The sequence below is a fragment of the Anarrhichthys ocellatus genome, unplaced genomic scaffold, assembly GCF_004355925.1.
Source record: "Anarrhichthys ocellatus isolate YVR2014 unplaced genomic scaffold, GSC_Weel_1.0 scaffold24, whole genome shotgun sequence".
Lineage (NCBI taxonomy): Eukaryota > Metazoa > Chordata > Actinopteri > Perciformes > Anarhichadidae > Anarrhichthys > Anarrhichthys ocellatus.
This window is the reverse complement of record NW_022280054.1, coordinates 8,023,594-8,048,601: the sequence shown is the minus strand read 5'-3', so window position 1 is coordinate 8,048,601 and position 25,008 is coordinate 8,023,594. Positions and strand designations below refer to the sequence as shown.

Below are 25,008 nucleotides of genomic sequence, written 5' to 3'. Positions count from 1 at the left end.
ATATATATATATACACTGTATATATAGGTAGGAGCCTCTCCACCCTGGAGAGCATGAGTGGATTCCATATATGCTGACCTGATGCTATGTTTTCAAAAGCAGCCAATGATTGAATATAACCTGTATAGAAATGAACTTTAGGGAAGCCACTGAATAACCTTCCTAACTTGCATCCACAAATGAATGACCACCACTTCTAATAGTTGCCCAATGGTAACAATTTAACATGGGAAAATTGTTAATTTTATTATTTTAAAGGAAGAGAGGAAATTGTCACTGTCGTTGATGAACCAGCTAACTCTTATTACTCTTCTTTAGATGAAAGACTCGTTATTGAACCTCCAGCGAGGCATTGGTTTAAGGGACTACAGCTCCGAGGCTGAGGAGAAGAGAAGTCGATATCACTGACACACCGCCAACAAGGCCATGAGGGCATGCTGTGCAATATACTGTAGGACCTGTTTTGTTTGTGAACCAGTATGAGGGCAGCAGCTAGACCGACAGAGAGGACAGAGGGGGAGGCGAGACCAACGGTGAGCTGGTCTGATGGACACAAAGAGGGCAGCCCTTGTCTCCAGCGCACAGAGGTTGAAACCCCCGGGAGGAGGAAATCACGGACAGAAAGTGCCCCTTTCACACACAGGACTGAGGTGTCCCCAACATCACTGAGGCATTGTGGGAAGGTGCTCCTTCGCTACACCTGTGGGATGAACCGTTTTCTTCTACTCTCTTATTTCCAAGTGCATCCTACTGTAAGCCATGTCGACCAGAGAGTCGCAGAGAGAAAGGAGGAAAACTACTGCATGCATTTAGACAACCTAGCTCCCCTCAGTCAGTGTTAATGTGGTCCAGTTCCAGTCTATGTGTGTCACAAAAAAAAAAAGAACAGAAGACGAGGAGAGATTGAGTCGAAGAAAGGGGGGTCCTTTCGAGTCTTAATGGCTGTCTACACTCTCTATACTGTTCCAAACCAATCATCCCTCTAGAGGTCCACGCTGCAGCGTCCCTTTAGTGAACCTCCATGTGATCAAAGTACAGAATCCTTCCACAACCAAAAAGGAAACGACGTGTTGCAGCTGGGAGCTCAGCTTCACCGATAAGTCCCTATTGCCTTGTTTGAACCTGGCCTGTGTGGTCTCCGTCAGGGCTGGTTCCCTGTCAGACTGTTGCGTTGAAATATTTATAAGTAGAATCTAAGGACAGATGAGACCTAAGCCAGTACTTTTAACCTCGCACACAATTCACTTAATCGGTTGCCCCAGCCACATTGTGAGCTACCTTACATTGCATTGTTCCTCATCCTTCTAATGGAGTAGAATGTATCAGCCTGGACAAAAAGGCCAGACTTTGATCACAACTTATTCATTTTTAAAAAAGGGGGAGCTGCAGCTAGACCAATAGGGAGACCTGTGTTCTTACATGTTTTATTACTAAACTGTGACTATATCTCTTTAAAAATATTTCAAATTAGAAAGAATTCTATGAATATATTTGAAATATATAAGAATATTTCATTATTTAATATATATATATTTCAAAATATATAAACATTACCTATATTTATTGTTAATTTATGTAAATAAAGAAATTATCAGAGCTCTAGACCAGTTAAAGAATTTCTAACAAAAAGTGTTTTCTTCTAAAAATGCATGCCAGATATGTCTGTGACATGTCGAGTGTGCAAGTACGATTCTGCATTTGCGCGATTATATTCGCGCGCGCGTGTGTGTGTGTGAGTGCGAGAGAGAGAGAGAGAGAGAGAGTGTGTGTGTGTGTGTGTGTGTGTGTGTGTGAGTGAGTGAGTGCATGCATGCGTGCGTGTGTGCACAAGTGTGTTGGTGTAAAGTGTGACATTTGTACCATTCCACACTTGTATGTTTCTTATTTTTTCTTTTCTGGCTCCTGCAGCCAGACTGCCTTTTTTAATGCTAATGCGTTTGGATGCTGCCTTGCATTAGCCCCACCAGGGTACCGTTTACAATTGAAGAGTTTTGTTCCAAAATGACATATCCAACATTTGAAGACAAAGTCACACCTACTTTTACACAAGGATGGATTTCTTAGACAATTCATGTCAGTGTTTGACACATACTAAGTAGCTTAAATCCACGGTTTACAAAAAGCAGGAGACAGAATTGATCACCTAAATTTTAAGATGAACTTGATTATTTTTTTCTTGTAAATGGATATATAACATTTTGGAGATGAACCCTTCATTTGCCCTCTATGAGCAACTCTTTGTTCCCGTCACCACATTGGTGGCTTGACGACTCTTTCGTGAAAGGAATAGTTTTCAAGTTTTCAAATTCACTTCCTTGCCAAAGGTTAGGTGAAGATTGATACCACTCTCATGTCTGTACGCTAAATATGAAGCTACAGCCAGAAGCCGCTTAGCTTAGCTTAGCAAGCGGTTTCCTCCTGTTTCCAGTCTTCATGCTAAACCAACCTTCTCTTGGCTCTACTGTCTAGCCGCCAGTTAGCTTAGCTAACAGCTGAGTTATGGTCCAGACAAGCCAGGCTAGCTGTTTCCTCTTTCTTTCATTGTGTATGATAAGCTAACCATCTCCGAGCTGTAGCTTTATATGTTGCTTGCGTATGTTAGAATGGTATCAATCTTCTCGTATAACTCTCGGCAAAAAAGCAAATAAGCGTTTTTCCAAAACTGTCAAACTATTCCTATAAAAGCACCTACTTCATCCCATATTATACTCTGTCTGTCTTTGAAGCATGAAAATGAACTTTACGCAACTCAATTGAACCAAAAGAAAGACTCCACGAATGATCATGTTGTGTTAACTGGGTTTGGTGTGGCAAAGAGCATCTCTTAAGAGTTTGTCAACAGAGACCACTGATAGCTGACAGACTTTAGTGATGAAAACACTTCCAAATAAGAAAACAAATTGTGTTTATAAAAAAAAAAAAAGAGAGAGAGCAAAAGGAAGCACTTTAAGGCCTTTTTCAGGTAAAGAATGAAAGAAAGAAATGGCAGCCGTTTAGTTTGGAAGTGATTGCATGGCTGAGGAAACGTTCTGTTTTAGTTCATTTGACAATCACACTGGGGATTGACAACTTTCCAAACTCATGAGAAAGTCCGGCTTGATTTTAACCCTGCTGGTTTGTCATTGCCCACAGATTACTTCTGCCCGATTAGAATAGTTGTGCGTAATTCAATTCAACATGCAAATCTCTCTCACATCCCAAAGCCCAATCTGAGGCCGACACACTTACTTGTCTATTTCAGTGCAAGGCAAAATGAGTGATTTGTATGAGGGAATTGTATCTTTACTTTGTGCCTGCATGGCGTGTTACTGACTGACTTAATGAGAGCTTAATGAGAGAAAAGCTTCAGGATTGGACCCCTGCTGTGTGTGTGTGTGTGTGTGTGTGTGTGTGTGTGTGTGTGTGTGTGTGTGTGTGTGAGAATATTACATTTGAAGAAGGCACTGAGTAATGATAACGCTTGGGAACCTTGAGACCTGAATGTTAGTGGAAATGTTTTCTGTTTTATAGAAATCACTTTCACAACCCTGATGACACTGAAAGATTATATTGAAGCTATGCTTTATGTATGTGAAGGTACAGAAATGTCATATATATATATATATATATATATGAAAGTGTGATTGAAATGCTTTAAAGTGTTTGTTTTTCAACGTGTATGATGAAATGGATTTTTTTTTGAATTATGTTTTTTGGTTTTAAAAATGGCAAACATTCTCATACTGTTTTGAATGAGACATGGTAAATACTTGATTAAGTTGGTTGTGCTCCCCAGTTCTGGTTTTATTGACTTGATTTCAATCTTGGGACACTGGAATTTTATTTCCCTGTCAGGGCTGAGTAAAATCGTTTATATGGGCCGACGCATTTTAATATTGAACTGCGGTAAAACGCTCATCCTCCTCAGTCCAATTTAGATCTTCACCCGAGCCTCCAAAGAACCGTCACAGCAGAGCTGAATTTCATTTCTTCAATCGTAATAATTATGCAAATTAAATATGTTGCTTACCTTCATCATTCCTTTGTTTCTTATTGAATCCAACAAATTTGGCTTTAAGTAATCTGAGCTACAACCACTCGCAGGTAACACCTGTGTTCACAGTTATCTGCGTTACACGAATGATTGTACGATTGCTATTGCTGCTCAGCTGTGGACCCAAGGTGACCTGAGAGTTCTGGATGCCACCGTGTTTAGTCACTGACAACTAATGAATTGTGCGCTTCATTGACTGTATTAATTGGCATTTGCCTTGCTTGTGACAAAGACGGCGAGACATCGGTGCCACCCATAGAACACAGCACTAGCTAACGGCATCGGTTAACACTCCACGATTGGAATCGCACACACAACCTGCTGAAAATGACCACTGATCAAACGCTCCTCTTCGAGTGTGTCTTCAAAAGATATGTACTGGTGTAGTTCTGTTCAAAAATAATTGTACTGTATGATTTTTTTTTTTTGTTTTTTGTTCTGTTTTTTTATTTTAGAAAATGTTCTGATCTCCAGAGAGACTGTTAGGGAAATTGCTACATGAGATGGAATATACTGTAAGTATATGTTGTGTATATCTGCAGTGTGCACACACACACACACTCACACGCACGCACACTCACTCACACACACACACACACTGACAAAAGAATCCAACCTGCGCTGCGCGTAGGTTTTGACTTGCTGATGACTTTGCCTCATAGAGACTGAAGATAAAAGTGGCTTTCTGGTTCATGTGAAGTAGAGATTGGAAGTATGAATAAAAAATATATATAATATACAAATAGTGTTGCAATTTTTGGAGACTTTTGTTATACTTTATTTTGACAAATCACACTCATTTCATAATTTTAACATATTTAAGTTGTTCTCCTTAACGACCCAGTACGTTTGACCTCAGGAGACGTCCCCGTGTAGTACAGAGGAAGATTGCATGAGGCACCAGGATGAAATGTTCATCTCTTACTGCACTTTAAAAACATACAATAAAACCAACAGACTTTAAAATATTGATGTAAGCTATTGAAAGCATTGTTATTTTGGGTGCTGCTCATACCGTAACCTACTGTATATTCACAGCAGTTCCTATGTGTTGTTTCTATGGCCCCTTTGTTGTCTCACTTTAATTACTGTTGCATAAATGACCTTTTAATTGCCACTGTCTCTGTTGTACAGACTCAGCGAGTGAATGCACATGAAAGCTATGATGCCAGTCTTCGATCCTAAAGAGCATGAGACTGAAACAACTGGGATGCATATAGACAAAATTAAGACTTTTACTAAAACTGTTGTTTCTTTCCATAAAGATACCACAACAAAATTCTCACTTTTTTACTTAAATTACTTAACTTAGCCTCTGCTTTGTTCTTTGTTTTGGAGAGACCATTTCAGATGCTAGTTCTTCGAGGAGAAGCTGCTTAAGACACACAAAATGGCACAGTAACATGAAATGGGATATGCCACTGACTTTAAAAAAAAGTCTGACTTTAAAAGTTTTTTTCCAGATGTTTTTGAATTTTCCAAACTTGAATGTGTTCAACATTCTTCAGCATCCAGGAGGCGTGCAGCGAGACGGAGACGGATTGATAACTTGATTCCTGATTGGAGAATGAGGTAACAACATACCGTTTTTCTAAAAACAAAACGCAAATAGCTGATACAGATCTATAGATTAGGATCACAGTGACGTACCACAGTCCCATTAACCCATTCACTGCGTTTCACAATGTCTTGCATTTACAGCATCTGTGTTTATACTACGCACTGACATAAAGGTTATTGCTATCCATTGTTACGGCTTCTTTCACCAGTTTATCAGTCTGATTATTGCTGTACTCTTTACTTTATTGCTATAATGGCTTTAAGTCGTTTCAGGATACCAAAACCCCAGTCTATCACTACGCACCCAGAAATAGCCTTCCCCTGAAGCGGTCCATTAGTCCCGGACCAGGATGGGGAGAGGGGTGAGGCCGACGCGTCACTGTAATGAATCAAGGGGGCTGGGACAACGTCACGCGCAGCAATCCCACGGCCTCTCGCGTCCAATGAAGGCTGAGATTGGGTTTGCGAAGAGGGGAGGATGACTCCCACTTTTTCTCTCTCCGTGGCTGGTCGCAGAGGGCGGGGCTCCGTGCTGCGTTTGACAGCTGCGAAATAGAAAAATGTATAGCTCCAAAGCTGCCATATACTATCGCAAGGAATTGGGATGCAGCATGGCCCTTTATAGCCAGCGAATGCCCTCGTAAATCTGGGCCAATTAGAGAGCGCTGAATAAGGTTGGGGTGGGAGGGTTGAGGAATTTGCTTTTATTGTGCATATAAGTCTGGGATTTTGGGGGCCATGCATCGCGCTTTCTCGTTCCCGGTGACTGTGGCGCGCAGTCGGACCAAGGAGCGCCTGGAGGCGAGTCTGACCGGGCTGTGTGAGCTGGAGCTCCGCAAGCAGAGGCAGGAGTGCCTGGTGCTTGGGGCGCTGGCTCTGGGGGACCCTTTGCTCGAGGACCGCTCCAGAGGAGAGCTGGCGTGTTTCAGCAGCTGGGGCCAGGAAAACTTGACACTGAGGCGCCAGCTGGTAAGAAGTCCGAGCGTCTTTTTACTGCGTGTTTGGATTCCAGCGGACTCGGAGCATATCACCCCACCCCGTGATGAAAACCCCACGTACCCATAGTCCTACATAGTTTTAAAATATCCAATAGCCTTTGCAGCGTATCCTAATTGTAATCCGCTTGACCGTTACATGGACTCTTGGTCTGGGCAGCGCCCTTTGTGTCGAGGTGACCTCTCTCTGCTAAAAAAAAAAAAGTTACTCAACTTGATTAATAGGCCTTCTGTTTGAAAGGATGTAATGCGTTTCTGTGCTTTGGGCTGAGATTTATGCCTGTGGGTAACGAAATCAGGGGGTGGAGCACCCGCCGTTTGTAGCACAGACCCACTATTTAATGGCCCATTGTTCCCTCATCACGGACTTTTGTAGCTTTTACTACTTAACAAGCTCTTATTTGTGCTCTCCGCAGATCATAAAGGGGTGAATTATATCTCCCGCTTGTATGTTGTTGCTGCTAACATTTTGATGTCATAAGCAATCTTCCAAATAATTGATGAGGTGGCTTTTCTCATGTCGAGCTCGAGCGAAGTTGCGACAAATGTGTTCCCAGGATTAACATGATAATTAAAAACTGGGTTACCCAAGAAAAATGCAACTTTGGGTAACAGCATAACCATCTCCCACAGGAAAGTTTCACGCACCAATGAGCCCAGCACTGTAAATAATGTTGTTTTTTTTAAGGTCTGTATTTTATTTTATTCCCCGTTATGCTGCTTTAAGTTTAATTTTTGGGTCTGGGAGTTTCGTTTGTGTTCGGCCGCTGCTCTCGCGCAGCCCGCTGTCTCAACATTGCTACAATAGGAAGCCATTATTAAAGAGGGTGAAAAAGAAATTAAATCAGCCGCCTCCTCTTCACACCTCCTTCTCTTCTCCCTCCTGCTCCTCCGCCGGGGGTCTAACAATAGGCGCGTATGGAGCAGAATACTAATGATTCCGACCGAGACCGAGTGAGAGGATAAGGCTCGTAGACCTTGTGCCCTGCCGTGAGTCGGGTAGGGCATAATATGGGCACTGTGATTCATTTTGGCCTCAATGATTGCTCATCCGGGCGTGTGTGGACTGTTTTTTAATAATTCTAATGGAAAACAAAGAATCATTTTATTTTGAAACCAATTTGAAATATGCATGGTATGTGTGAGGGTCAAGTCTTTCCAGTGCGCACACGCATCTATCTTGTGAATTCCTCTCCCCTGGTGCTGGAGGAGCTGTCAGCGCATTTCAGCCTGGCGTCTCATCCACATATTGACGGGAAGCAAGAAAATCTCCAAAGCCAGTGGAGGAGTGACACGCGTTTCCCCCCACGGGGCTGCGTGTGTTCCCGTTTTCATTTTCTGCGCAACGCGATTGCGAATCGATGTTTATTAACTGTTGTGCTTACCCAAGCGTGTGAGTAATTACACGGGGTAATCCTCTGAGAATCCTTTTTTTTTTACTCTTATTGAAGCCTCAAATTGAGTCTTCATATCAGGTCACCAGCTGCGTCCGAGCCAAATCCCCAATCTCATCTTCCATGTAGGTTAAGTCTCCAAAATTCTCCAGTTCACGGTGTGACACGGAAACAACATACCCGTGGGGCTGCCAGTGCGTGCGCGTGCACGTGGCTGCCTTGAACATGAATGTGGCCCCAGACAGGGCTGAGGGGCCTTTTTCTCCTGGATACAGTGTGTGGTGTTGACAGCTGTGGGACACCAGACAGCAGCTGGGAAAGCATGAAGCTCTGACCTCCCTCTTGGCAACCTACCCAGCGTGTTTGAAGAGAGTGGAAAAGAATGCATGAATTGTGTATGAGTGTGTGACATACATACATCTGTGTGTGGATGGGCGTTTGATTTTTAGAAACCTCAAATTGAATTTACCCCACCACACACACACACACACACACACTTGGAGGATTCAAAGTAGCACACAGTAGCATGTGTGTCTATAGGCACATGTGTGAAACCATGTGTACCTTCCTCGTGCAGGATTTTTAGCATGTTTCTGCAGTATGTTTTGCTTTAGTCTTGTGCCTTTGCTAAACCGCTGGTTTATCGTCCATCAGGTTGTGTGTGTCCTTGTGTTAAGACAGCAGCACGTCATTAGTGAGACCATGGAGCGGTTAGTCCGCTCAGCAGAGACCGATCACTCGTGTGGATCACTGGATGGTTTCCTCTGATTTTGTGCTGGCACACAAAGATGAAAAAAGGAACCCAAATGTCTGCGCGTTATTTAGCTTATTTGTACACATAACTGTACATGCAAATGAGTTTCTGAACATGTATGTGCATGAATATACACATCCACACAGACATTTGCAAACATTCTGTCTACAGACACGCCATGAGGGGGACTCTGTGCTGGTCCCACACAGGAGCATAGCCTGGTGCAAGTCTCTTAAGAGACTCCATTCATAGTCAACCCACCCTGCCGCCCTCCCCAAGCCTCGGGGCACGTACAACGGAGTCAGAGCCTGCTAATGAATGCCATCCACTGCGCTTATGTAAACACCGGGTGCACTGCTGTGTCAACTTCTGTCGAATTAGAATTCATCATTCAAATTTAATTCACCGTATTAAAATAAAGCATTTATAAGGTGCGTGTCTATTTGAAGAAAGAAGGGGTCAGTAGTTTAGTCAAGCAGTGGCAGTGTGTGTGTGTGTGTGTGTGTGTGCGTGTGTGCGTGCGTGCGTGCGTGCGAGAGAGAGAGTGTGTGTGTGTGTGTGTATCCGGCCTCCAACAGCCTTCTCTGTGTGGAGCCAGTCACAACATTGCTTCAATTATAGAGGGTCCAGCAGTGCTGCTCCATGCCTCATGTGTCCTGTTCTGTGTATTTTTATATCCTGGGCTGGCGTTACCGTTTCAAACCCTTTCAACCGGTGACTTGTTAGAGGTCTCTTCTACAGATTAAAAACCTCTTTCAACAGCCAAGGTCCATAGCATGGCTGTTTTTTTTAAGATGGCAGAAATGCAATGTCTCTACACTGCCCTTCTCTCGCACAATCAAAAGCTTGTTTTCTCCGTGGCCTCGAGATTCTTGTGTCAAACTGTCTCATTTTTCATCTACACACTAGCTGAATATGTAACCTGTGAAATCAGTCGATAGTCATACATTATGTTGTCCTGGATTCACCTGCTGCAGCTGGTCAGTATTTATTTTTATTGAAAGAGCAGGTGGTCCTGATGTGCTGTACACCCAGTGTTTAACGTCTTAATGGCTAGGTGAGTCTGTCTGCACAGTGTCCTCTGTCTCCCCCATCCCCCCACCAGCCTGGAGCAGGGGACGCAGTAAAACAGTAATGATACAGTGTGCAGAGTGTCAAGGAACCCGTGTGAGACCATTAATAATGGAGTGCAATCAAAAGCCCTGCTTGCAAAATGGTCCCTACTACAGGTTCATACTGTAGTATGTAGTATCTCCAAAGCCACACTACTAAATGTTGTATTGTGTTTGCTTGGTTTTGTTCGGCCACAAAGGTTTGTTTGTTTTTTGCACCATTATAATTTAATAAACCAGCTCCATGGCTTCCGCGGCGTGTGCACGTGCGTGTGCATTTGTGGGCATGGCCACAAAGAGGCGGCAAGCAATCAATTATGTTAGTTTTCATCATTGATTAATTGATTTCCAATAGTCTCCCCTCCTCCCAGCTATTTCTCTATACAAAGCTCCCCACTCTTCGTTTCTGTCACACAAAACCATATTGATGTAGTGATGCTAATGCTTTGTTTATAGTAAGACAACAAGCGCTCTTGTGTGGACAAAAGAGATGGCAGTGTTTGGGGTGAAGAGGTTCTGTGGGCAGCATAGGTTAGCTTGGGTCAATTGCCCCTCAACAGCATTTGCATCATGACCGTATTTAGTCTGCGGGACAAAGGAGTCGGAGCTCAAGCACTGATTGGCGCACTGACCAAAAGATCACTCTGAGCGATAGTCCAGACCTAGTTTCCTGTAGTCTGGGATTTTTTTCTCTAGACAAATTACAGGTTTGAGGAGATAAATCATGCGGCGAGAGAGAAACGCATGCTTTGTTTTCTTAAGTTTGAGCTATGAAGGAGGTTAGGGAGTTATGTAAATGTTATTTGGTATAGAAATGTACCAAATTACACGGTTATCCATCTAATAGTTGTCAAGACTCTTCTTCTTCTTTTTCCTCAAACAAAGCTTTATATGTTGCTTCCTCAATGCTAAATACATTCTTTAGATTCAATACTCCCACCCCACAATTCTTAAATTCCTTCTTTAGCTTTTCTCTGTGCTTCAAACTTCTAGCAGTGACAAATAACATGTTCAACCATATTTTCTTCTAAGCCACATTCACACAGAGCTGATGGATGTTTCCCCTTTTAATTGGTTGGTGTCACAAGAAAATAAATATTAACCTCATGGTGGCACCAGAGGAAAGGTCAGGGGGTTACCATAGTGAGCAGACTTTATCCTCTGGGCACCATGGATTTCTTTTTTTTTTAATTCATGGAAATCCATCAAACAGTAGTTAAGATATTTCCTCCTTGACCAAATTGGTGGGCTGACCGATAGACCGACGTTCCCGCCCCTAGAGCCATGCCATAAGCACGGCCAAAAGGGCTCTCTATGACTAACTGTGCTTTTTGATAATTTCTCAACAGCTGTTTTGCACATTTGCACACCACAGGACCGTTTCTTCATTTCTATAGGCAGCGTTTTATTGACGCAGAGACACAAATGTACAAAGACAGTGCTCAGCACAGAAGACTGTAACAGTCGTCTGAGGTGCTCCATCATAGCAGGTTTGTAATGTAAAAAGTGTCACCTTGTTGCAAGGACATGCTCAATCTTCTGGTAATGAAGTCTCTTAATGAGCCTCGAGTGTCAACAGTATCGCCTCCAACAAAATTAAGTGTGTGTGTGTGTTTTACATATCTTGTGGGGACATCAATCTAAACAATCACATTGTGGTGTCTCGCCTTCCTTTTGGTGACAAAATATACGTACCATAACATAAATCATTACATCGTAGAGTGAGTGAGTGAGTGTTTGTGTGTGTGTGTGTGTGTCTGTCCAATCCATGTGTACAACCTTGCGTGCAAGTGTCTATAGATGTCAGTACGTGTGTCAGATGATGTCAACATGAGACCGGCGCAAATTGTCTGGCAGGCTGAACGAGCATGTCCAATTTTACTGTGGTGTGTGTGTGTGTGTGTGTGTGTGTTTCTCTGTTCTTAAATTGTGTTTTTTTACTCTGTCTATGTTAGCAGTGTGAGCAAGCACTTTTGTCTGCATATCTGGACAGCATGTGTGTGAATGTGATCACATGAAAGACCCTCCACCTAACCTTTACAGACCTTGAATTATTCATGTTCTGACTCACTGCTTCTGAGAACCCGGTGACAGATATGGATGCACAGTGATGACCTGCGATGTCCGCATTTCTATTTTAGTAACTAGTGAAGGAGAATCCACATCTGAGTTGTGGCATTTTGTGTTTTTGCTCGTTTGGGTCATTGTTATTGTACAAACACCATAATTACATGGATTATCTTTCTTTCATCAGATTGAAATGTCCATCTTTGGATACAAAGTGACTGTTTCTCATATAAATGGTTATAATTGCAGTTAATAATGCAACGTCAGCTTGCTAAATTATTGTCTATTTTACACACAATTTATTAAAATGATTACCTTTATTCAAACACAACCCATCCACCCATAATATAAAACCCTTGCGTTGAACTTTCAGAGTTTATAATGAAGGATGCACAGCTGTGCGTGGGTCATTAGCGTTTCTGCAAACCAGTTATTTTATTGCGAGGAACTTCTTGCTTTGTTGTTGAAATCACTGATTGTTTCCTCTTACTGTCTACTTAAAAATTACTTCTCAACAGACCAATCAAATACAGACAGCAAGAAAACATCCTGTGTGTGTGTGTTTATGTTTCAGAGTGCCCTTCAGAGTTCCCCATGGGGCCTGATGCAGGCGCTGGAACAGCAGGTGGGAGAGCTGAGGATCGACACTGACGATGGCTGCCATGATGGCGCTCAAGGAGACGCAGGTGACAGTCGGCCGAGTTCTGGTACTTCCACAGTTATATTTTGTTAATATAATCTACGCCAGGAAACTCATGTTTCTTTGTCTCTTTGCATGTTGATATACGCTTGTAATGAGTTTGTCATGTTATTCCTCCTCTTATTCGTTCATGCTCCAGTTGCTTGTAATATTTTGTGGCATATTTACACTGCCTGCATCAAGAAGCATATTTTTAGAGAACTGGAACGATCAGTGAATTGTATAATAAAGGGGATAGTCATCCACTCTCTCTTTCTCTAATTGTATTTCCAAGGTTTCTATGAGTCGAGTGAGGGTCAATCGCCAAAAGGAAGATCTTGTTCCACAGAGCCAACAGAGCCAGTCTCCTCCTGGGTTTACTCCAACGACAGGCCAAAGTCTGTGGGTAAGAAAAAGTAGCAGATCTGAAAAGACTGAGGTACACAACTACACAAAAAGTATTCTTGGTCTATGTGTAAGTGAAGCAACACACATTTTTGTGTATAATTTTACTCTTTGCATTGTCAACCATTAGAATCAGAGCATGTATTCGTCTCTTCTTCTCCTTTTTCTAACATCAAGAGAAGATGGCAGATGTGTTATCCTTATCTGGTATCTATTGTCTTGCAAATAATCCATAGACGTTAAAAAACATAGATGCAGCAACTGATTTATTTTGAGTATGGATTTATTGTCATTGCTGACATATAGGTTGTTCGAAGCCCGATAGTCAAGAAATGCAGTGGAGATCAGGTGGAAAGAACAAGCTGCAACCACCACAGCTGCGATAGATGCATACAAGCGCACTGTTTTATAAGATTGAATTATTCATTAAATGAAAACATATGTTTAAAATCGGCACCAAGGCATAGATTAGATGTGAAACAAAGCATTGAGTCCCTGACATCTTGTAGAATAACTACTGACTTTGCATTCTGAAGTGAAGTTTCTGCATCATGCACCATTGCTTATGTCTAATTTATAGATTGTATTTTTTGTATGTGGTATAATAATTATGCCCCTGCACCCTGACCTACAACTATAGTATTTTCTATTATTAGGAGACCCCCTAATAATGACTGGTGAACTGGATGTGCCAGCCATACGCACCACCCTACCCCGCTCTTTCTCTGCCCCTTACCCGCCTCTGGAGGGCATCGCCGAGGAAGGCGCGGCGGCGGACTCGTGGCAGTGGGACACCAGCGGAGCCTGGCAGCAACAGCCTGCAGAGGATCAGCTCACAGAGGAGGACTACCAGCAGGCTTTGAGGGTAGAGGGTTACATCCTAAGTCTTATCCAGCGTCATACCCTCGCACCGCGGCCGTGTCAGCCTCGCACCACCCTGTGCCCCGACCCCCCGTACTGCGGTGCCTCCGGACACAGCTCCCTACACCGGAGAACTCCTTCTCTTACCACAGAGCAACACTTTCCTGACCCCCACTTTCAGCCCCACGTTGACCTTTCAGCAAACCCTAAGGGCCAGGGCTGGGGTTGTGACCCGCAAGAGGGGGAGGCCTGTGGAGGAGAGGCCCCATCTTTGGAGGAGGACTGTTATCTTGCTCTGCCCTACCCCCAGTCCAGGCCACACTCCCTGGCCGAGAGGCTACAATCACCTCTGCCCTCCCTGGACCCCAACTGTGGTGTTGGGGCCCTTGACCTTTATTGTGAACCCCCATCCCCCCAGCATTACTTACATCCACAACTCCCTATTCATCACAAGCACAATTTAGTAAGTGCTCATTATATCCCTGGGCATGCCTGCCATGCCCCAGTGCGCTCCCCCAGACACTACAACCCAGAGCAGCCTAAGCCCAACCATGTTGTCACCTCTCCTGACCACCAAAAGTCCAGAACTTCTAAGAAGAGCCACAATGAGCGACAGAGAGCCAAGAAATCAAGCAGTAAAACCAATCGATCCCAGTCTGAAAACAGCCTCCTGGGCCAGCGAGTGTTGCCTGAGCGCAGGTACAGCACCACCGAGAGGCACCAAGGCAGAGGGGATCTTGCTCAGAACCAAGGCCAAGTCGCTGGACAGCAGGCGGGCATCAACAGCGACAACGGGAGCCGACGTTGGTGCTCCAACCTGGAGCTCAGCCAGGACGAAGGGGAGACCATAGCAGGGCAGTCACATCGACGACCACCACGTAAAGTTCGCCACGGCCATTCTTGCTCCCAGTCCCAACACCAGAACTACCAGCAGCAGCAGCAGCAGCACACCCAGCGCTGGCACCCCGACTTCCAGGAGAAAGCCCCTCTCTGTCATGGAGAGGGGGGCTACGCTGCCGCCGCCCCCGCCGAGTCCGAGTCCAGCATGAGCGAGGTGTATTCCCCGGCCTCCAGCTCGCTGTCCAGTGACTCCGACGAGAGCGGGGGGCTTGTGTGGCCCCAGCAGCTGCCGCCACGCCTTGCTTCCACCTCCTCCTCATCCTCGCCCTCACCACAGGCAGCCGCCAACGCCCCCTCTCAACCAAAAGCCTTTGTCAAAATCAAAGCCTCTCATGCTCTCAAAAAGAAGATCCTTAGATTCCGCTCAGGGTCCCTCAAAGTCATGACTACTGTTTGAGGAAATGCTCACATCTGTTTTAAACCCATGAACTTTTTTACTGTGTTGTAAAAGCCATTGTCAGAGCAACACTTGTGTGCCTGCTATTTTCACCGATCATTTGTTAACCAACCGATCCAGTTTTGACACGCTACCTACCTCTAATTTCAGTATGTTTGTAGTGAGAGACATTTACATTAATGGGCATGATTAAAGATCTGCTAGAGATCATCTGGTTGAATTTATATTGTAGTTGACAGCCATCAGACACCAGACTAATGGCCATTACCCTGCTCTAAGTGATGATAATTGGTGTGACGCATAGTTACACTGCGTTGACATGGACCACACTGAAGTGACTGAATATGCTGCCAGTTTGTCAGTCCTGATGCCTGTTGGCCTTATAGTTAATTAATCACAGATGTGTGGTTAATTGGTCATACAGTGTAAGTCTACACAACTAATGGGTACATTGTCGAAAGCTTCAAGTCTTGCTAAACACCAGAGCTCTAGAAATGAAATAGAAATAATTTATGGCACTGACTTTTTTAAGAAATATGGGTAACTTCACTCTATTTGACGGGTCCAAAATTTCCCACTAATTTCCTTCGACGTTTCCTGGAAAGAACTGAAATGTGGTACTAATCTGGGGCAACAGCTCAATTTAAACCCAAATAATTGGTAATAGATTATTCATTAATTATTGGAAAGTTTATGATCAAATTTTGCAAGGACTTGCTCAGCACTGAATACAAGCCTGTAGTTACCAGTTAATTGGAATTAACTGGAGTGTACCATTCGAACACTGTCTCTATTTTCCCACAAATCAGTATTAGATTACATATTTCATTCCAGGAATTATTAGGTTATCATTCTGAAACTTCACTACTGAAGACATGACTCCAGTGTGTGGTAAAACTTGAAGCTTTACAGTGAGGATTTGTCTTGCAGTTAGCCTGCGTCCTATAGGGAAAATAAATCTCTCATTTGTGCAGGAGTGAACAAATGTGTAATAGAACAAATCTATGTTTACATTTGGTTCTCCCACAGGCTCAAAATTGACGGTCTGATTGTTAATCTCTGAGCAGGGAATGTCCATATTGTTCACAGGTACTCAGCTCTGCCTCTTTGTAAACTGTGCTGTAGGGACCAATGAGCATCAACAGGTCTGTGAGTAAGGAGTGGGTTTAGTAGAGGCCGTAGTAAGGGACCGGTGTACATGCATGCATGCACATACAGTATGTATAAGTGCACATATTAATTGAACCATATTGACACAGAATTGGACACTCCTGTAATTGTGTGTTTCTGTATATACCATCACGTGGCCTTGTTTGGAATGAATGTAGTTTGTAAATAAAGGCTTTTTCCTCTTCATTTTGGTACGTTAACACATTTTTATTGTTTTGTTTATTCTTTAATCGCCCTGGTACAACAAGATCCATTTCAAAACATCATATAAATATGCATTAGGCAAGTGGTACAAAAAAAGGGTAATTAATTTACATTTAATAGACTTCTGTAGACGTGCTAAGTGGAGCATTTGTCTGAACTGAATTTATTTGACAAACCTGCAAACATCTCTAAATTGTCCTTTTTGTGTTTAGGGTCTGACACACTTTGGTACTCCGCCCACGAGCCATATGCAACTATATACACTTTGGTCATTGAGCATCAGAGATTTAGAGTGTAGCTCCCTCTTGTGGTCTATGCAGACTACTGTTACACATGGGGACATGGCTGTGTCTTATACCGGTAAGTATTATACAAGAACAATGTATTAATTATTAATAACAAAAAACTTGAATTATACGAAACAAAAAGCAATACAAAGATCAAATCATTTATAACAGAAATGCCTTCAAACACGTTCTGACATCCTTGTATAGGAGCAGAAATAAGAAGTGCCATTGTTGCGTGAGACATGCGTTTCCACAGGAAATATTGCAGATTGGCAATCTTGAGGCAATCATGACACCATGTTTGCATTTCATTCAACTGCATTAGCAAACCTCCTCACAATAGCTTGTGAAACAGCAGGGTTGGTGTGCTCACGCGTTCAAATGTTGAAGTTATTTCTTCAGATGGAGTTTATTTGTGTCAAAAAAGTCAATTCTGAACACAGACAGTTTATGGTGAAACCTCAGTGTTTCGGATCCCCACGTTCAGGAGAGAAGATGTCGCTCGGTGAGGAGATTGAAAAAGTGCATCAAAGTCGACACAACATCAGATTTTGGTCATCTCCTTTCCGTTGCTGGAGCTCTTGGTGTCGTTATTGGTGATGCTCAACTTGGTCACAGGGTCCTCGCTGATGAAGTGCATCATGTTGCGCAGGGAGCGGTTCATGCTTTCCTTGAAGCCCCGGCCCAGACACACATAGAGCAGCGGGTTGAGGCAACTGTTGAAGTACGCCAGGCACAGTGCCAAGACGTGTGCCAGGTACAGTCTGGGGCTGTGATCAGAACTCCGAGGGACCGTCAATATGAGGAAGTCCAAAGTGTGCAGTGGGAGCCAACACAGGAAGAAGCTCAGCACCACGGCGATGATGACCCTCAGCGTGCGCTTGGAGCGCGTCCGACCTTTGGACAGTCCGCTCTGCGCTCTCTTGTACACCACCAAGTGACAGACCACGATCACCAGGAAGGGGAGGATGAATCCCACCAGGAAGCGGTAGGAGGTGACGAGCCAGGCGCTGAGTGTAGTGTACATCGTCACGCACTCTCGCTTGTCTTCACCCGCTTCGATCTGCTTTGTGTAGACGAACTGGGGGATGCTGCCCACCAGGGCCAAGAACCAGACGGCCACACACCCGCAGGCGGCCTGCTTGGGTCGCCTGTTGTTCTGACACCAGATGGGTCTGGTGACCAGCATCCAGCGATCCACACTGATCAGAACCAGCTGCAGGACGCTGCAGTACATCACCAGGTGAAACAGGCTTTTGACTAACGTGCAGGCCAGCGGCCCAAAGTGCCAGTGGTCGTCATGGGCCAGAGGGATCATGAGCAGAGGGAGGGAGAGGCAGCACAGGAGATCGACCAGCGCGAGGTTGAGGAACCAGATGGAGGTGACAGAGCGGGGCATGCAGAACCCCGTCACCCACACCACCACAGCATTACCGGGGACACCCAGCAGGAACACCAGGCCGTACAAGACCAGAGCCCCGATCTGGATCGGTTGAATCGTAGGTGTCAAATTGTCGGTAAAATCGGGCAGTGTGCCATAGTCCATAGTAATATTGGTTAAATTGAAGTTGTAGTCATCAAAGTTATACATGGCTGAAGCTGTAAATGGAAAGATTGTCAAGCATTAGAATAACATTTTTATTATACTGAAATTATCATTATAAATAGATGGACAACATGATTTATTTTGGTGTGTGACAAATGTTTAGTGTAAAACAAATATCTTTCATAGGTAGGCCTATGTGTGAAACTATAGATAAGTCCATCAATTAGCCCAACACAATCATAACAGATGATACATTCGAGCTGATTAGTTGAATTATCTTATACATTTGTAAAATATAGTCACAATATAACAGAAGCATTTAAAACTTAAAGATAGGTAATTTTTTCAACTTACAATTTCAGTGGTCTGTTGCAGCTTCACTGCTGACAGGAAGTTATGAAGCCGTTCTGCTTTCAAAAGGGTTTTATACCCTCGCACACACCCTTAACACACACACACACACACACTTGCACAATATCCCAACTAAAAACATGAACTAAGTCATCTTCTGGAAACAGTTGAATTTAAACAAACAATGTGGTTTTATTTGTGTTTATTCACGCTTTTTATATATCTTTATGTTTGTTATCTATAGGCCTTCATGGCATCTTGTTGTTGTGACACTTCAGAAGAAGAACGTATCCAGTTACAATAAAATTGACTGACGCTAAAGCAAACATTATTCACTCTGTAAGAGTTTGTAGATCGTTTTCAATACAATTTACACATTTCACATAATTATATCATTTTGTAATTTAGATTCAAGAACAATTATTAGTGGATTTATTAGGTCGAATTTGCTTTTTAAACAGTAAAAACGTGATTCAAACCCTCAGCAACAAAAAATAATGATACGCATTAGTGGGACAAAATACTTTATTGACAAATTCATAATTGTCATTTTGTAATAACACAACAAATTTTCCATATATACAAGTAATTCACAGTTCAGCCTAAACACAAATGAGAGTATAAATAACACAACTACAATTCTCAATGGTGTCTACAACTGTTAATGAAAAGCTAGAGCTGCCTGCATTTTTTTGGTTCAACATGGCTGACAACAAACTGAATGTCCACTCCTGTCCGCCAAAAAGAAGCAAAGTCTGTGACCGGTGATTTTGGTAACATTGTGGAAATTGCTGATTTTAAGATCCCAACATTAGTCAGAATGTGCCACTCACATAAAGCACGATGAGAAATTATATAACCAACGGATGTGGTCATTTCAAAATGCTCCACAGATTCAGGACAGCAGCAAGTGAATCCAGAGCAGCGCCTAATAAATATTATACTGAAGCAATAACCAAGTAAATGTCCTCAAAATGATGACTATGAGCAATATGTTAAATAAGGTACAGAGATGAAGTAAAAATTAACAAAGCACAAACTAAAGAAAATTGGTTAGCAGGATGTTCCCTTTTAGCCCATTGACATCAGTGAGCCCTTAACAATTAGGACATAAAACGGGAAATGACACATAAAGTTATAACGTCAGCAAAAGTTATTTTAGAAGTAGAAAAAAAAACAGCAAACGCAGTATTGCTGAAACGTCTGCCACCACCGTCAGCAACCAAATTTTGTGTGTGTGAGAATGTGTGTTTGTGTTTCTGTGTATCTGTCTCACGCCTGCTGGCATATATTTATATTCATATTAATGTGGATATAAATCTCAGAGTCAGCGTGCAGCTCTTTGACATCGAAAACATATTTTGATACTTCCTCTTTCCTCTTCATCAACATTGGCTTTCAGTTCAATCTTTTCTTTTCAAATCTTTTTATTGATTTTGCAAATACTTTAGACAGAGGTTCAGTTCAATCTTTTGCATCATCTGTCACTGTCAAACTCTGGGTTGTTTTCTCATAGTTGTCATCAGCAGAATGTTTCCTCACTGGGTCTCCGAGGTTAAGTCAGTTGAGGGCTGGAGCGCTGCTCGGTGGAAGGGTGGGGGTGTCATCTCTAAATGCATCTGACTGAAGGTCTGCAGAAAAAAAAGGACACCGTCTTTATCCTATGTCTTCAAACAATTCACATCAAAGTTTTGGTGTTACTGCACAGTGCACAAAACAGTGTACACCTCGCATTTTCAGCACTAACTCCTGCACAGATCCGCAGTCACTCCGATCAGGTTTTTGAGCTCTCAGCATCGAGAACATTTGTTAGGGTGTTGCTATAGTATTTAAGAAAAGATGAGATAAAATACATAATAATCTAATATAATCACACAAATTTTTTTTTTGTCCCAAAATGAGAGAAGCACCCACACCCTGGAAATGCTGACTCTGTGTGATGATCTCCTGTAATACAGTGCTAGTTATTTGGTTTTGGTTGCCATGAAATACGAGTTTCTCAGCGGCATCAAGTCTGGGTAGTAATTCACTCCAACACACACACACACACACACACACACACACACATTTTCGCACCAAAAATTAGAGAAGCGTGTTGTGGTATAAGTGCTGAATCTGTGTGATCATCGACGGTAGTGGGTTGGTTTTTCCTTTAAGAATATATTGGCAAATGAGGCAGAAACCAAAATTAATAAGTGCTGCTGACAGTGGCTTTTTGTTTGTTTTTTTATAGTCATGACTTCTGCTTAAAGCTTTTGAAACCAAAGCTTTCTACCAAATTAAAGGCATCCAAGCAGAGCATTAGGATGCATAAAAAGAGTATATTTCTAATCATCAGAGGAGTGTAAAGCAGGGAGTATGATAACATGTGCAACTAACCAATGAGTGTCAAGCCATGCTGCTCGGTGAGTATAACCGATGTCTCCTCTTCCTCCTCCTCTTCTCCCCAGTCAGCGATGTTTGCAGGGGGGATGCACTGCTCCAAGAACAGGTCCTCCTCGTCTTCCTCCATGTCCATGTTCTCCGGAGGCCAGCGCAGCTCTCCACTCTCCACCTCGCTCACCTCCGTGGGTTCCACCACGATGGAGGGTAGACGCTCCTTCACATGGACGAGCTCCAGCCTGTTCAAGGTGATTTCTGGGTCCAGGACAACCTCAACAGGGTCAGGGAAGATCTGGAGGAAAAGGCGAGAGAGCTTACTGAGAATTGAGCAGAAAAGTCCTACCGAAAGTAAGTTTAGTTTACGGCAAAAATCAATTGATACTGCATTTGTTTTAATCGTTTTTAAATCAGTTTTGACCACTCTCATATTGACTTATCTTACAGATATCTCTTTCTCTCACACACACACACACACACACACCTGTTTGGTCACAGTCCGGTTACGGTATGATGATGGAACGTACCTGGAATGATAATCTTTGGTCCCTCCTTTGCATGTCTTCACAGTTGGGATCTCCGCTCATCTCCTCCATGTATCTGCAGAGGAAACAAAGCCATTACAGAGGTTAGAAACAAACATACACTGTCAAGGAACAAGTGCCTTTTTCACCATGGAGACATTCTCCTCCTTTTGCCAATATGAAGCCTGCCTTGGTAAAATATTTTGTTCTTTTAGAAACAAAGGTCCCTCATAGTTCAGTACAAAAGATTTCATCATATTCTTGTGAAAACTTGAAACCACTAACATCTTCCACACCATTATATCCTTGAATGTGAAGCGAAGGATCTTTGCCTCGTAGAATAATACAACAAACCCCACAAATCTGCAGTGACCCCCCCGTGTACGAGTTTGTGAGTCTCCTAACACGCACAAACACACACATTGAAACACACTCATACTTCAGATTAGTGCAAATAGGGTTTGATACCAAAATGGATTATGTCCGCTGTCGCTCATATTTTGTTTTTCTTACAGAGAGCCCGGCAGAACAAAAATGTTGTTTTTGCTCTGTCAGCTCTTACAAAGCGCTGTGCGCCTTATAGCGGAAGCTTTTGGGGACCTTTTATGTCATCTCTCTGCCACTATTTTCACCAAACATCACAGTCAGCTCTGTTTCCTTTAAAGCCCCGATCGTTTTCCCTTCATCAGACTGTTTGTTGGGTCCACAGTATCTGTAAAGTCGTCACATGTTTCAGTTACATGCACGAGCCTGTGCCCACATCCAACTTCAAATCTGTTTATGGTCTCCAGAAAAGCCGACGAGGGATTAAGAAGGACTGAGGATCTGTACGAATCCTCTTTTTATCCCCCTCTCCTGCTCCCCCTCTCCTCTTCCCACTGTGTCTCACTGTCTGTCCTCCTGCTATAAGTACCAATCATGGTTTGTTGTCATTCACAATCTGTTAAATCTTGCTTACTCTTTAATGAAATTTCAGTTGAAAGACAGATCTAATCTCCAGTCTTTCTGTTTTTAGACTGTGTATCGGGTACTTTTTGATATTTGCTAAGAGCAGTATTATTCACATGCTACATCAAACTAAGGAAGTAACTCAAACTATTTCCTTTCTGGAAATGCAGGATGTCACGCAGTAGAGGGCATAGATATGCAGCAGATTCATTATATATCAGTATGTATGCGGTCTAGTATACGCTGCACACGAGGGGCATAAACCCTGAGTAAAAATAAAAGCAAAGGTATATGTTTCAAAACAGAATATAGTAATGTAATATATTTCCAGGTCAAAACTATATCGTACTATATATTAATACTAATCAGCAAATGTTAACATGATAACACACTGAACTAGGATGGTGGGATTGGTGAACTTTATATCTGCAAAACTTCCAAATGATAGCATTGTCATTGGGAGCATGTTAGCATGCTAACATTAGCATCTATACCTCAACACACTTCTGTGCCAAAGTGCAGCCCCATTAAGCTGCTAGCCTGGCTGCAGACCGTTAATCTTGTTCAAGGTATACAGCGTTTGTACCTCTTTATGGTTCATTCTTTCATTTGGTTATATGCAAGTACACACGCGTGTATGCCATGAGATAGCCAGTTTGAGAAGCATATGCTTTAGTTCAAGTAGTACATTAATTTCATTTTAACAATTGAGAATTTCAAAAAATTGCATCCGCTGATTTCTCTCTCTCTCTCTCTCTCTCTCTCTCTCTCTCTCTCTCTCTCCCAACCCTGATTTTTATTTCTGACTGCCTTAATGTGACACATTTCAGGCTTAGTGTCTCCATCAACCTCCATAAGTTCATTGTTTGATATGACAAATGAAGGAACACTAAGCCAGTGTGCACAACCCCCAAAACGAGGCCGCCCTGTTCTTGTCTAAATAGGATCAGCTTTGGGAGGACGCTATCATTTTTGACCCACTTGTGAATGTGCGCAGCTCTACAATTCAATTGCTGATATTATGCTGCTGACGACTGTGTCACGCTAAGCTGTCTGTGTGCCACCTGGGATGGAAACTTTCAGCTATTGTGATGAAGAAGCTTAACCTGCATGTAATCCCCCTCATATACACTTCCTCTAAACACCTGCACGTTTCAGCTCAGTCAACAATCAGTCGTGGTTTGTGCAGAGGGCTGTATTTTGTACGCCACAGGATCAAACATGCAGTAACACTATTTTTTTTAAATGTACATAACACAAAACATTTATTAAAATATAGAAATTGTTGGAGGGAAGATATAGAGTTTAATTAAATGAGAATACATCTGAAATGTTCAGTTGAAATGATACATAGGACTCATGGGGTGATTTTAAATTGCTTTCACTCATATTTTTGCAATGACCACGAGCCCAATGGTCAGTGAAACACACATCTAAATTTAGATGCCTTTACATGCCAAACTAATATTAGTGTGATCAAGAAGAGGAACTTGAAACAATTTATTTATCATCTCGTTTCAGTTCTATATTAACTACTGGACTTCTTGTCTGCGATAAATGGGCCACAAACTGATAAGAAGAAATTCTTTAAAGGTTTCTTGCAACATGCTGTTCTAATGCAATAAATGAAATGAGCTGAATAATTTTGAGGTCCCATTACAGCAGGCCATGAGGGTTTCCTGTTTTACACCTCTCAAGCATCACCAGAGCTGGACTGTTGCATGATTTAAACATATGCTCAGGACTAAAGAAAACCCTTGTACCAAGTTGCACCATTTATTAGGCCCAAAAGCTTCACAGCAGCTACTAAATGAAGCGTGAACGGAGGTTGTTTTTGCAAACAACTGTTTTTCAAAGTCAGGAATGAACTTTGCAATCTACATTTTTAAGACAACATGGATGAGAAGTTGTTAACATGCTGAGAAGAAATTTGAACATCTAGTTCAATCACAGCTGAGCAAACTTCAAGGGCTGTTGATTGTCTTGATCAGAAGATACACACTTTACTGTTCACCTGCATCAAGAGCGAACTCTCGTTGTAGTCAGGTGAGGGGTCATGTTGAGTACATTAAGGGGGCTTCCACCTGGGAAAACCCCATAGTTCTTGCTAGTGTGAATAAAATGTGTTCCTGAAATACACACACACACACAAATGTCAGCAGCCTCTTACCCCTCACTTGCAGTCAGGCAGATGTCTTCTCCCTCTTGGCACAGCTCCACGGTGGTGAAGCCTATCTCCTCCACAATAAGTACAGGTGACACTAGAGGGGGTGCAGGAGGAGGTGAGCAGCTCCCACAGCATTCCCCCTCCGCAGAGGCCTCAGCGAGGCTTTTGGCCTCCAGGGCGAAGCCTGGAAGGGTGGGTGGAGGGGTGGGGGGTGGGGGGGGGGGGGGGGGGGCCCTGAACCCTCAGATGTCCCGGAAGTTAAGCAGAGGATCAGG

The 25,008-nt window shown here is 43.0% G+C and overlaps 4 protein-coding genes across 21 annotated transcripts in view; 2 read left to right on the top strand and 2 right to left on the bottom strand.

The window, feature by feature from the left end:
• The window catches only part of gramd1bb (GRAM domain containing 1Bb), a 103,472-nt gene extending 102,589 nt beyond the window's left edge, over nucleotides 1–883 (top strand). For all 16 annotated transcript variants that reach the window (XM_031860868.1, XM_031860878.1, XM_031860875.1 and 13 more), the window contains one exon: nucleotides 319–883. In XM_031860868.1, the coding sequence (XP_031716728.1) occupies nucleotides 319–408 (90 nt within the window). In that variant the 3' untranslated portion in view covers nucleotides 409–883. The remainder of the gene's footprint in view (nucleotides 1–318) is intronic.
• A 633-nt stretch (nucleotides 884–1,516) lies between these two features.
• LOC116390800 (dapper homolog 3-like) lies at nucleotides 1,517–16,964 on the top strand. 3 transcript variants are annotated; one of them, XM_031860888.1, is made up of 4 exons: nucleotides 1,517–6,562; nucleotides 12,490–12,601; nucleotides 12,890–13,000; nucleotides 13,656–16,964. In XM_031860888.1, the coding sequence occupies exons 1-4, from the start codon at nucleotides 6,332–6,334 to the stop codon at nucleotides 15,155–15,157; spliced, it is 1,956 nt and encodes a 651-aa protein (XP_031716748.1). In that variant the 5' UTR covers nucleotides 1,517–6,331; the 3' UTR covers nucleotides 15,158–16,964. The 3 variants fall into 3 exon arrangements, with proteins under 3 accessions (XP_031716748.1, XP_031716747.1, XP_031716749.1); XM_031860887.1 differs by having other exon boundaries at nucleotides 12,490–12,622; XM_031860889.1 differs by lacking the exon at nucleotides 1,517–6,562 and having other exon boundaries at nucleotides 6,666–12,622.
• On the bottom strand, nucleotides 16,397–18,750 carry c5ar1 (complement C5a receptor 1). Its single transcript, XM_031860890.1, has 2 exons — nucleotides 18,719–18,750; nucleotides 16,397–18,417 (listed from the first exon to the last, which is right to left on the bottom strand). The coding sequence occupies exon 2, from the start codon at nucleotides 18,407–18,409 to the stop codon at nucleotides 17,363–17,365; it is 1,047 nt and encodes a 348-aa protein (XP_031716750.1). The 5' UTR covers nucleotides 18,410–18,417; nucleotides 18,719–18,750; the 3' UTR covers nucleotides 16,397–17,362.
• A 607-nt stretch (nucleotides 18,751–19,357) lies between these two features.
• Nucleotides 19,358–24,921, bottom strand: lbhl (LBH regulator of WNT signaling pathway, like). Its single transcript, XM_031860891.1, has 4 exons — nucleotides 24,737–24,921; nucleotides 21,622–21,694; nucleotides 21,095–21,389; nucleotides 19,358–20,346 (listed from the first exon to the last, which is right to left on the bottom strand). Exons 2-4 carry the CDS (start codon nucleotides 21,688–21,690, stop codon nucleotides 20,276–20,278), a joined length of 435 nt encoding a protein of 144 aa, XP_031716751.1. The 5' UTR covers nucleotides 21,691–21,694; nucleotides 24,737–24,921; the 3' UTR covers nucleotides 19,358–20,275.
• Between the last annotated feature and the right edge of the window lie 87 nt (nucleotides 24,922–25,008).